The 12448-nt window shown below is 42.2% G+C and overlaps 2 protein-coding genes across 7 annotated transcripts in view; one reads left to right on the top strand and one right to left on the bottom strand.

Moving 5' to 3' along the window:
* Positions 1 to 4436: 4436 nt before the first annotated feature.
* The window catches only part of HIPK1 (homeodomain interacting protein kinase 1), a 47991-nt gene continuing 39979 nt past the window's right edge, over positions 4437 to 12448 (top strand). For 2 of the 6 annotated variants that reach the window (XM_027091117.1, XM_027091118.1), the window contains exon 1: positions 4682 to 4987. The gene's annotated coding sequence lies outside the window, so the exon portion shown is untranslated. Of the gene's footprint in view, positions 4589 to 4680; positions 4988 to 12448 lie in introns of those variants that run through there. The other 4 variants (XM_027091115.1, XM_027091119.1, XM_027091116.1 and 1 more) reach the window with 4 other exon arrangements.
* Positions 4543 to 7545, bottom strand: LOC113611700 (basic proline-rich protein-like). The gene is made up of 2 exons (XM_027091008.1): positions 7457 to 7545; positions 4543 to 5425 (listed from the first exon to the last, which is right to left on the bottom strand). Exons 1-2 carry the CDS (start codon positions 7543 to 7545, stop codon positions 4543 to 4545), a joined length of 972 nt encoding a protein of 323 aa, XP_026946809.1.

Genomic DNA, 12448 nt, shown 5'->3' on the forward strand with positions numbered 1-12448 from the left:
AGCCATGACATAAATCATAGCATGTTACTTCTCTGCTCAAATCCTCCAATGGTTTTCCAGCTCACTCAGAATAAAAACCAAAGTTCTCCTGGTGGTCTGAATGGTGCCCACCATCTGCCGGTTCCTCTCCTCCTCGTCTCCCACACTTCATTGACTCTGCTCCAGGCACACTGACCTCCTTGCAGTTACTGCAATGTGCCCGGTAAGCACTCACCTCACTTCTTCCCTCTCCCTACCATCTTTTCCACCCAGGATACCCACATGGCTCCCTCACCTCCTTCAAGGTTTTGCTCAGTGAGGCTATTCCTGGTCATCGTATTTAAAATTACAACCACCTTGCCTGCCACTCCCTCTTTCCCTGCCTTGCTTTTTCTCCATAGAGCACTTCACATGATATCATTTACCTATTGAGGTTAGTGTGTGCCTCACTGTACTAGAATGTAAACTCCAGGACTCTTTTTTTTTTGTCTGTTTTGTTCACTATTTCATCCCTACTGTCTAGAACACATAGCACGTTCTTAATGATAAACATCGGGTGAATGAATAAATGAATCAATCTGAAGGAATGGATGGATTGCACATCCTTTAGGCAATCCTTCCTCAATAAATACTATTTCTCTCCAAGAGGGAATAAAGCAGAGTTCATAGCCCTCAAGGGGCTGACAACCATTGAATGCTTAGTTCGGCAGATGCTGTATAAATATTATCTCTATAACTGGCAACTACCCTATGTGAAAACTAGTGTCCATAAATCCCTTCATTCATTTGTTCATTCAACAAATATTTATTGAATGCCTACTATGTGCCAGGCATGTGTTCCAGACATTGAGGATATAAAACAGTGAACAAGACAGAAAATGTCCTGCCCACATGGAACTTAAATTCTAAAAGAGAGAGACAGGCAGTATACATGAATAAATATCAGATAGTGATACGTGTTAAGAAGAAAATAAGACTGGCTAATGGGGGTAAAGTGCAGTTCAGATAAAGGTCAAGGAAGTGTCCCTGTGGAATAGAATAGAAACAGACTCACAGACATAGAAAACAAACATGTTTAACAAAGGGGAAATAGAGCAGGGGGAAGGGATAAATTAGGAGTATGGAATTAACAGATATAAACTACTATACATAAAATAGATAAGAATCAAGGATTTACCGTATATCACAGGGAACTATATTCAATATCTTGTAACAACCTATAATAGAAGATAATCTGAAAAAATATATATATATAACCTAATCACTTTGCTGTACACCTGAAAACTAACACAGTATTGTAAATCAACTACACTTCAATTAAAAAAAATATTATCACCCAATGAGGGACAGAGACATTCATCTAACTTTGGGTGTGATACCCTGAGAAGAACGCAGTGTCATTATTCTGGCCGGAAATGGATAACTTGAACCTAGTAATGAAGAAACATGAGATAAACATAAATGACAAACCTAAAATGAGGAGCATTGTGTTATTTTAAAGAAGGATTCTGTATTCTTCAAAAATATCAAAGACAAAGAAAGGCTAAGGATCTCTTTCAGATTAACAGAGACTGAAGAGACTGACAATTAAGTGGAATATTTGATTCTAAACTGGATCTTGTGCTGGAAGAGGAAAAGATGGTAAGAAAGACATTATTGGATTGACAAATTTGGAATACAGATGGTAGATGAGATAAAAGTATTTTATCAATGTTAAGTTTCCTGGAATTGATAATTGTACATATTGTGTCTGTAAAAGAATGTATTTATTCTCAGGACATTCAAATATTAAGGGATAAAGGGGCATGACGTATGCGATTTACTTGCAAACGGTCAGATAAAAATGTGTGTGTAATCTATTTGGCTGAGAATGCAAACGTTAAAGCAACAGGCTCAAAATGTTAATAAGTAAATCTGAGTAAAGGGTATATGGGTGCTCCTTTTACTATTCTTGCAACTTTTCTATGAGTGTGAAATCTTTTCCAAATAAAAAGTTTCCTGGAGTCTAGATTTGAAAAATCAGTGAGGATTCTCTCTTGTTGATTCAAAGGATTTGCCCACGTTCTGCCTCCTATTCTTTACTTCAGGCCTTCACTCTCATCTGGTTTTCCCAGTTTTAGAACTGTTGGTTTCTACTTGAATTCTCTTTTTCTTCTGGGTCCCTTGGATTTACTACTTGTTTGGATAGTTTGCCTAGCTTTCGGACTCAGTTTCTCTCAAGACACAGCCTTTTGGTCAGCTTCTCCTACTTGGCCTTAAACACTTCAGCTCCTCAGTGACTTCTAGTCTACAACGCTGAATCTAGGCCCTAGAGGGATATCACACCCTAGATGACACATCAATGCTTCCAACTGGCAACAGCTCCATCTCCCTCTCCAGCTGCCCGACTTTGGGAGGAAATAGTTCACATATCTTCTCCCTTCTCTCCATGTTCCCTGCTTGATCAAACCCTCATCACAGTTTTCTAATTAGACTCTCTTTGTCCAGTCTTTGCCCACTCCAGCCTGCCATCCTCCTCACTGCTACCAGTTCTCTCTTTAAAGCACAGATTCCTTCATATTACCTGTCTGATTAAACCTCCACTAGCTCCGCATTGCCTTTCAAAATCTGACTTGGCCTACCTTACTGTTTCCATATTCTGCCACTTCTCTGCTGAACTGTATGCTCCTTCAGGGCACAGACCATACCCTTTTCTTCTTTGTTATCTTTAATTCTAACACAGTATCTGGCATACAGAAGATACTCAATAGATACTTGCTGAATTAACAAATGAACTCTAGTTACACTAAACTCTGAAATTTCTTTAAGCGTACCATGTTTAAACATCTCCTTCTCTGAAGACGTTCCCTGACTCTGTCATTCAAATCTTAGATATATGTCCCCATGCATTTTTTTTTCCTCACTAGACTGTACTGTAAGCTTTCTGAGGGAAAAGATCATGACTTATTCATCTTGCATCTGACTCAATGTGTAGGAGAGTACCTGGCATCAAGCAGGGAGAGTTTGTTGGATGGATATACGAATACTGGAGAGAGGAAAATACTAGATTTTAAGAAGGTCTCAATGTAGTGAGACAGACTGAGGAAATGACCAAAGAACAATGAAAATAGAGATCAACAAGTAAAATAAATAAGGTACAAGAAGTAAATGAAGTAGTCAAATGATGATGCAGAACTGAATAACCAGAATCAAGTGGGAGTCAAAGAGGAAAGTCTTCCTAAAGGCAAATTTTGAGATGTGTTTGAAAAGAGGAAAGGGACATAATGTGGGAGAGTAGGAGCTTAGAGGCCTGTCATGGAGTTGGGTTGAACCAAGGCATGGTAAGCAATTAATGTTTTGGAAGCCTGCTTTTCAAGCAGGATCTGTTCTACCCCAGAGCTCAAGTTCTGCCTTTTTCCTAGCTCCCCAAGCAGGCACGTTCACCAACTCTCCATGTCTTGAGGTTTCCCAGGTCAGTCCATCGTAGGACTTCATGCTCTCTAAGTTTCTGTGAAAATAAGCAAACAAACCTGCCCTGTGGGATTGAATACTCTTGCTAACCCTGGTCTTCTAGGGAAATAAAGTTCCCTGTTCCCAACAAAACAGAACTGCTCCCAGTGCTGTTAAGCCAGGAGAGAAACCCAAAGGTAGCATAACCACTTTAGCACATCTTCACAAAAATTATGTCTTCCATCCAAAGAGGTCAAGGATGTATAATGAATGACATCTGAGAAATATAACCTGATAGCAGAATCTTGTCTTAGCCACATCTGCCCTCTCCTTAAAGCGTATATGCAAATAAATACCCATGGTGCTGCACAGCCACTTTCTAGGGCACAGATCCTTGTCGCCTCCAGCACTTGCGGGATGGAAAAAAATATATTACCATCTCCCTAGAAATGTCCCACTCTTTAGGAATCAGCAAGAGGTATATCTGAAGTTTTCCAGAATTTCTTGGCCCAGGGAGATGGCAACTGTCTTTCTATTAGGATAACCTAGTTTTCACGCAGTGTTTATTTTTCCAGAATGTTGTGTGCCCAACGCATTCCGTTTCCTGAATACCCGGTTTTGCTATCTCCTGGTAGAGGAGAGAAAATTATGTATTAGCTCACTGCAGGATTTGAGGGGGTTGGGTTCAGAGCACAGCTATTCTTTCTCACCTCCTAATGCAAATCCAGGTTCCCAAGGAGGCAAGGTTAGAGCCCGCTCAGGGGCTCCTAATGCGTGTGGAGGCTTACAGATCCTATACACCGCTGTCAAGCAGCTAGAACGTCCCTAGATTGCAACGATACATCAAAGCCTAAACTGAGGTAATTCCTCACCAGCAGGGGGCTTCCTCGGTAAGCACTGCCTCCCCGCGCGCTGTCCAATCTCTGGGGGTGTCACGCTAGGCGGTGGTGATGTCACACTGGCGGGGATGACATTTTAAAGCTGGACCGCCACACCGCCACCAAGCACCTTTAAATCACCGCGGAGTCGGCCGTGAGGAGGGGGCGGGGAGCCGATCCCCGCACTCGATCCACGCTGGCTCCCCACGGAGGCCCCCCCACTCCCACTCCCACTCCCCTCCCCCTCCCACCAGTACTATGAAGTCATCCTAACCCGCCCGCTCTCCGACACTTCCGCCTCAGTAGGTGTCATGGCGCGGGGCTGGGGACTAGTTCCCGCGAGGAGGGGCCGGCCGGATGGGGGCGGCCGCTCGGCGCTCAGCTCGTCGAGTCTGGCGACAACGGCGGCTGCGGAGTCAGGGGCCCGGCGGTGGCCCCGGACGGCAGCGGGAGGCTGAGGCGGGAGCGCGCGGTGCTGAGGCGGCGGCGGCGGCGAGAGGCCGGGCGGCGGAGCTGGGGGGAGGCTGAGGGGGCTCCCCCCGTGGGACGGGCGCGGGGACGGCTCCGGGGGGCGGGGGCCGGGGCCCGGGCCGGCTCGCGCGGGGGGTATGATGATCCGGCGGCGGGGCCCCGGATCTCGTCTCCTCCGCCGCCTCCTCACTGCAGCCCCAGCTCGCGGCTGAGAACCAGACACACCGGCGGTGAGTCGAGGCGGGGGGGGCAGTGGCCTTGGCAGGGAGCGACCTCCCATCGGCTTCCCGCGGCGGGGCCGGGCCGGCCACGGGCTCTCCGGGGCGCCCGGCCTGCGGGGGGAGCCTCCCTCAGCGGCCCCCACCCGGGACCAGGCGCCGAGCCCTGCGCCCCGGCCGGTGACGGCCGCGGAGGGGATAGCGTTCCCAGGAAAGTGGGGAGGCTGCGGGCTTGTTTTCGGGGCAACTCCCCCGTGTCCTGCCACTTCTCTCCTGGGCGTGTTGTTGTCCTCAGATGACAGGGGACCGCCTGGCGTTTTCTCACCCGGCCGGTTTTTTCTCGGCTGTCGTGGCCGGTTCCCAGTGTGTGGCTTGTGCGTGTGAATTTCACAGCTCTGCTTAGTGCCGTGTTTGGGGTTATTTGTGCTGTTGGGGACCAGGAAGCGGTGTCTGGAACGGACGGCCGCGGAGATGTGGGTGTGGGAGTCCTCCTATCCTCTCCACTGCTGTCATTTAATCGTTAGGTTGGTAAATTGTAATGATGGTGGAGACTGCGTGGGACCGGCCCACCTAATGTATATCTATGCAAGGCAGATCTAGATGTCTGGCTCAAAGGGAAACTTTTGCTGTTTGACGCCACTTTCCCAAAGCTTTCGTTTAAAAAAAAAAAAAAAAAGGGAGGGGGGCGGGGAAACAACCAAAACTCTTGGTAAGGCCCCCCGCTGTTCACAGGTCTGTGGGAAAGAGGCCGTTTTTTGTGCCTAGCAACCAAGACTTGGGGCTCGGTCTCCAAGAGCGCTGGTCTAACCTCCAATTTGTTGTGGTGACAAACCGTGAGCTCTGGCCTGTGTTTACGCTCGGCGCGCTTTCTTTTCTGTTTAGGTGGGGGAAGGGAGGAGGGGCTAGAGGAGGGGAAAAAAAAAAACCACCCCAAACTCCAGTGTCTTTACTCCACTTAACCCCCTGACTCAGTTGTAGATACTCTTTGAGGCAGCCCTAGATGCTTTTTCTTAGTGACACTTTGGGAATTTTCAGTCATTGCATCAAAATACTAATTTCAGCTGTAGAATCTTCTGCCCAATCTATCCTTTATCTTATTTGTTTCCTGGTAACTGATGAAAACAGCAGCATGGCTTCCTTCTTCTGATGAAGTGGGGTTTAAATTAAGTGGCTGATGCCCTCAGTAGAACCTACAGTTTTGCTCTTGTTTGTGTGTAAAGCTATTTTTGATTCCTGGTCTGTAGTGGGTTCTTTTTTTTTTTTTTTTTAAGATTATAGAGAATGCAAATCTTTACCAGCTCTTTTTCATATGTAGGTCTAAAGCTTTCTGTAAAACATCTAAAAATCTACTAACAAGTCATATAATAGTTGTTAATTCAGCTGGTGATTTTGGAGATACCTGTAATAATCTCAGGGTTCTGTATTATAAAACTGGTACGATGGTATGATGAAAGATATCACTGACTTTAAGACACTGTTCCAGGCTTGAAGGATATTTTGGTAAAGTACTTGTGGCTGGAACTGGAGGCAGCCACGCCAGTAAAACATCTTACCAGTAGAATGGTGAATGAGATGTTGTAAACATACTGAGTCTGATTAGTAAGTAGGACTTTTGCTGGCGATATCTTCATGAATAGTTTATCCTGTCTTTGGACATTGTAGTTTTATGGATTGCAGAGCAAGTTGATTGGTAATTTGAGATTGAAAACCAAGCCAGAACTCTCTCCTAAAAGAAAAAAAGATAATCTCAATATTCACAATTCTCTGGAAAATAGACTTCTTTTATTCTCTGGTTTTGTTTTCATAAGCACAGCTTAGTCAGTGGTTGTGTTGGTAGAAATCAGTGAGCCAAAACTGCCTTATAAACTTCTTACAGTTGGAACTTGTGCAGCTTGTTGTTAGTTATATATCGTAACTGGTTCTTTTGTAATTTGAAGTAATTTTGCAAACATGAACTTCCTGATTGGCCCTTTATTTTCATTTTCATGACTATATAAAGCAATCCATTTTTTAAAAAGTTACAGTTATTAATTCTTCCCCAGTTTCTTCCCTTAAATGTTATGCCATTCTGAACACAAGTCATCAAAATAATTTTTCTCTCAAGTACCACTTCAACAATCACTGATTTGCTTTTCGCTTCCTTTTTTGCTTTTTAGTTTTTGTTCCTAATCTCCTATCTCCCTAAATGCCTTATGTATTTTTGTAGAGCATAATTTGGCACTTAAAAATTTTTACATCCTGTTTTTATATATATATTTTGTGTGTCATATCACCTAAGCAACATTTTAAGTTCTTTGAAGATAGGGAAACTTAGGTGTATTTCTTTTGGATTCTTTAAGAGCGCCTTGTACAGTGCTTTCCCACCATACTTAATGAAAAAGAATCAGAAAACCTGAATTCTTTGCCAGCATTACTACTCATTAGCTCTGTGTAAAACTTGTTTGGCTTTCTTGGGTCTACTTTTTCTCATCTTGGAATTACAGGGTTTTAGAAAGTCTTTTAAGGTCCATTTTAGCCGTTAGAATCCCTGTACTTTTTTTGCCAGTGTCTTCTGCTCCAATCAAATGCATTACTCTAAATGGTTTTTCATTTTTCCATATCCCCTGGCATACTGGCAAAAGTTATCTCATTCATCTAAGATCTTCTACCTTCCATCTGCCAAACTGTCGTTACCTTAGTTGAGTCCTGTTTTCCTTAGGCCTTTTCTGGCTGATCCAAACAGGGTTCTATCTTAGTGTTTATGTTTCATATTGATTTGCTAATTTGTCATTTTTGTTAATTTGTCATTTTTCTTATGATTGAAACTCCGAGGTATAGTTTTCTTTATTCTAAACTTTATAGACCTTATAGACTGTCCTGTGCACATACTAAGATAGTGCCATTTTACCAAATACAAAAAACACTTTTCTTTTGTTCTGTTGCTATAGATTCTTCATTCCAAATAAATCTAAGAGAGCAATTGAAATTTAGGAAAAAATATCCTGCCTAGAAGGAAAACGCCACTCAGCCAGTTTACCAAAATATTACAGAATTGGTTTAAATGGCTGTAAATTACATAGAATTGTAGAGTTCCTTCTTTGTCAGCTACCACCACCTATTCCACACCCTATTTTTGCATACTAGTTGAGGAACTGGCTCTTTCACATGGTTCCATGTGAAGGAAGTGCTACAGGAAAGGGGGTGGGGAACTTTGATTCAAATGCGGTCATCAGGGTTTCAAGCTTATTTTTTCCTTCTGTATCACTATACTTAGAATAAGTATTCTCTTGTAGACAACAGACTATAATTTCTATCTCATGTGAGTATTTCTCTAATTTAGCCAGAATGACTTCTGAGATCCCCTTACATTTATATATGGAGCAGTAATGTGATCTCTTTATAGTCATTCATTCTAGCAAACATTTGACACACGCTGTGTGCCAGCCATTGTGATTGATGCCGATGATACAAAAGAAGAAGATACCTATTCTGCTGTTGGGAATTGCCATCATGGAACTTGCAGTTTAGAAGAGAAGTCAACTTCTAAATAAGTATTTATTTATTTATTCTAAGTATGACTACAAATAGTCATACTTAGAATAAAAATCCAGAGCGACCGCAAGTCAGTATGTATTCTGGCCCTTGTCTGCCTTTTTGTGTTCTGCTTCTACTATTTTTTCCCTTGTTCCGTTCCATCCATTCTGGTCTCTTCTTCAGATAGACCAAGAATGTATCTTGGCACTAACTGTTCTCTCACTGGGATGGCTTCTTCTTGTCAATTAGGTCTCAGCTTTAAGTGCCACCATCCTACAGTGCCTTCCCTGACCACCAAAGAGTATCTCTCCCCCTCCCACCATCTCGATCATGTCATTGTGTTTGTTTTCATCATAACATTTATCACTAGCTGCCATTTTCTTGGAGAAGAGGTGTTTATCTCCCCAGTAGAAAGTAAACTCCAGGAGATAAGGGATCTTGTCCATCTGGAACCACTGTTATCCCTGGGATCTAGAACAGTGCCAGCAGACATACTAGATGCTCAAAATATGTTTGTTCAACGAATAAATGAAATAAATAAGTACAAGTGTGGTAAGTGCTACTACTTCTGTAGTAGAGGATCCTGTGGGAGCCTTTATCAGGAAATCTAACCTAGTGGTCTGGAGAAGGCTTTCCTGAATGTATTTGTCAGCGTAGGGCTGGCTAAACAGTCTTGCTGAAGGAAAGTTGTTTTTCTCTCATGTAACAGCCTCAAGTAAATGTTCCAGGTTGAAGTGAGCATTCCTGCTGGGCAGGTTACTCTGCTCTACATGATCATTCAGGTACCCATGTTCTTTCCATCTTGCTGCTCTGCCAACCCTTGAGTGTTGTCTCAGGGCAGAAACTGGATCTCCATGGGTTCCTCCTGGTGGAAAGGGAGTGGAACACTAAAGGCTCATACGTCACTTTTTATTGGAGGGAGGGACTGGTAAAATGTTGTCTAGCCTTGTGCCTGGGATGAAGGAGAAAGTAGATTGTGGTCCAGACCAACAGCCTGTGCCACATTGAAAAAGTGAGCTTTAAGTAAAGGCTAAAAGGATAAGTAGTAGTTAAAAGAAGAGAAGACAGGGTAAAATGAAGTTCAGAGAGAAAATGTTATGTATGAAGGAACTGGGGCAGGAGAAACATTTCGAATTACTAGAAAAGAGAGTGCCTGGGGGAAAGAGTCAGTGAAACGAGGCTACAAAAATAATCAGGGTCCAGATCTTATAAAGCTTGACAATCCAAATTAGAGATTTTGGACTTTATCTTAAAGTTTTTATTTTATTTTGCTATTTTATTTATTTATTTTTGGCTGCGTCGCGTCTTCGTTGCTGCACGCGGGCTTTCTCTAGTTGCTGCGAGCGAGGGCTACTCTTTGTTGTGGTGCACAGGCTTCTCATCACGGTGGCTTCTTGTTGTGGAGCACGGGCTCTAGGTGTGCGGGCTTCAGTAGTTGGGGCGTGTGGGCTCAGTAGTTGTGGCTCGTGGGCTCTAGAGCGCAGGCTCAGTAGTTGTGGTGCAGGGGCTTAGTTGCTCTGTGGAATGTGGGATCTTTCTGGACCAGGGCTCGAACCCGTGTCCCCTGCATTGGCAGGCGGATTCTTAACCACTGGGCCACCAGGGAAGTCCCTATCCTAAAGTTTTAAATGAGGGATAGATAATGCATTTTTAAAAGCTTCAGTTGTAAGGTGAAGAATGAATTGAGAAGGGACCTTTAAAAAAACCCTTCAATTGTAAGGTGAAGAATGAATTGAGAAGGGCTAGAGAGTACCATTTGGGGAAAGTTAGGCTGTTGAACTAAGTAGTGCAGGATTGTGCGGTAGGTGGGAGATATTTGGTGTTCCAGTGAGAGTTTTCTTCCCAATCTTATCTTTTTCCAGAATGTGTATTCTTATTTACCCACTTTAATGATATGAATACTCTTTATATATCAGTGTGCTGGAGAATACGTACATCTGTGTACATGTCAGCTGAGGACAAGTGCTAGAGGAAGAAATCAATATGCAGTACTGATGGTAGGTTATTTAGATCATCAATTGTTAAATTGTATCAAAAAGTCAAAGATGACTCCAAGCAAAAGCATTAGGAATTTATTATTGGTATGTCCAGGAAAAGATGGAAGTGAGTCAAGACTAAGGGCAAAACACTGATAAATGATTACCTCCATTGTCATACTCAGCTATTTCATTCATAGTTATAATATTTGAATTCTTTATGGTAAGATTATCTAACTGTAGTGCCCAGAGGATGGGGCACCCAGTAAATGTTGTTAAATAGATGTGCCCATGGCAGGGAGTGGAGAAGCTGTTAGTTTGATTGTTTTTGAAAGCCTTGGAGTCTAGCAAGACTCAATTCTCTTTTTAGCAATACGTACAAGTACCAGTAGCCTTTTGCCTTTTGTTCTAGTTTGGGATTAATGCAGTGGGAAAGTTTGTCATTATATTTAGACGGTTAAATCCTTGGAAAGTCAGGTTTGAAATGAAAAGACTAGTTTATTGCTAGAGTCAAGAGGGGAAACATTTTCAGGAAGTTAGCTTTTAATTTATTGGGAGCTGTTCTCATGTGAATTGAAAATAGTGTAATGTGCTTAACGGAGTGTGATACATTGTAAATTTCCCACAGATGTTAATTCTATTCCATGGTTTTGTTTGGGAAGTCTCAGCCTAGGGAGAAAACTGTCTCTCACCCCCCCCCCCCCCCCCCCCCCAAAAAAAAAAAAAAAAAAAAAAGAAAAAATTTTGGGGGGACATAGTATCTTTATTTCGTGTTTAGAAATGGCTGTTTTTAGCGGAATTTCAGAGTGTTATATAAATAAGAGTATAGATTTTTCTGGGCAATTTTGATTCTGTATTTGCTTCTCACCTAGTGCTTGTTGAGGTCAGGCTGAGTCTCAGCCACACTGTAAGAGTCCTGGTGGCATGACATTGACTTCAGTACCATACACCCTTGCTGGGGGGAAGGCCAGTGAAATTCTGGGTTGTTATTTCCCTATGGGTGGACTTAAGTTTGTCTTACTGAGTAAGAATTATTATATTTATTTATATACTTAAACTTTTGGAGCAGTTTCCTAGAACTTGTGCTTTTTGCAGTACTCAGTGTGAATTTGAAGCCATCAGTATCTGTTATTTTGTTCACTGGGTGAAAGGTTGTCATTAACATTCCTCTGGTAAACAGAATACTTTTGAAAAGTGTCCAGTTATGATCATCATACTTTTAAAAACTTGGAGCTACATTTCATGAATTCTTTTCAGTATAAGCCCCCATATTCCTATACATAGCTACAAACTGCAAATTTTGTATAGTATTCAAATTTTTTACTAAATACTTTTAGGTACATGAAGGTTGTGCTTATGTATTTTGATAGATTGTTAAAAGTAGTAACTCAACAAATATACGATGGAAAACAAATTTCAAACATTTGCTTCCTTTTCGTTGTTCAGAAATTGGTTTGATATTATGACAAGAAATATTTTTGCATATATTAATAGGTAAATTTTGTAAAGGCACTACTTGATTTCAGTTTTTCTCTCATTATAGTTTGGTATTATGTCAGTGATATAGGTAGAATAAGATGATTTGTAAATCTGTAACCTAGGAGTTAAATTGCAATAACATTTTAAAAAAATATTTATTTATTTTGGTTGCTCCAGGTCTTAGTTGTGGCTCCAGAGCTCCTTAGTTGCGACACGTGGGCTCCTTACTTGTGGCATGTGAACTCTTAGTTGTGACATGCATGTAGGATCTAGTTCCCTGACCAGGGATCGAACCTGGGCCCCCTGCATTGGGAGCACTTAGTCTTATCCACTGCGCCACCAGGGAAGTCCCGCAATAACATTCTTTTAATTTATACTTTTTTTCTCTTCAAGGTTCATATAAATTATAGAAACTCTTGTTTAAAGTAAATCCAGACAGCATTTTAGAAATTGAAGGTTGAGGGTTTGTTCTTTCTTCTAGCTATCTTGTCCAGTGCAGATGGTT

This window comes from Aethalodelphis obliquidens, unplaced genomic scaffold (genome assembly GCF_003676395.1).
Source record: "Aethalodelphis obliquidens isolate GAN/ISIS:26980383/991018 unplaced genomic scaffold, ASM367639v1 scaffold70, whole genome shotgun sequence".
In the NCBI taxonomy this organism is placed as follows: Eukaryota; Metazoa; Chordata; class Mammalia; order Artiodactyla; family Delphinidae; genus Aethalodelphis; species Aethalodelphis obliquidens.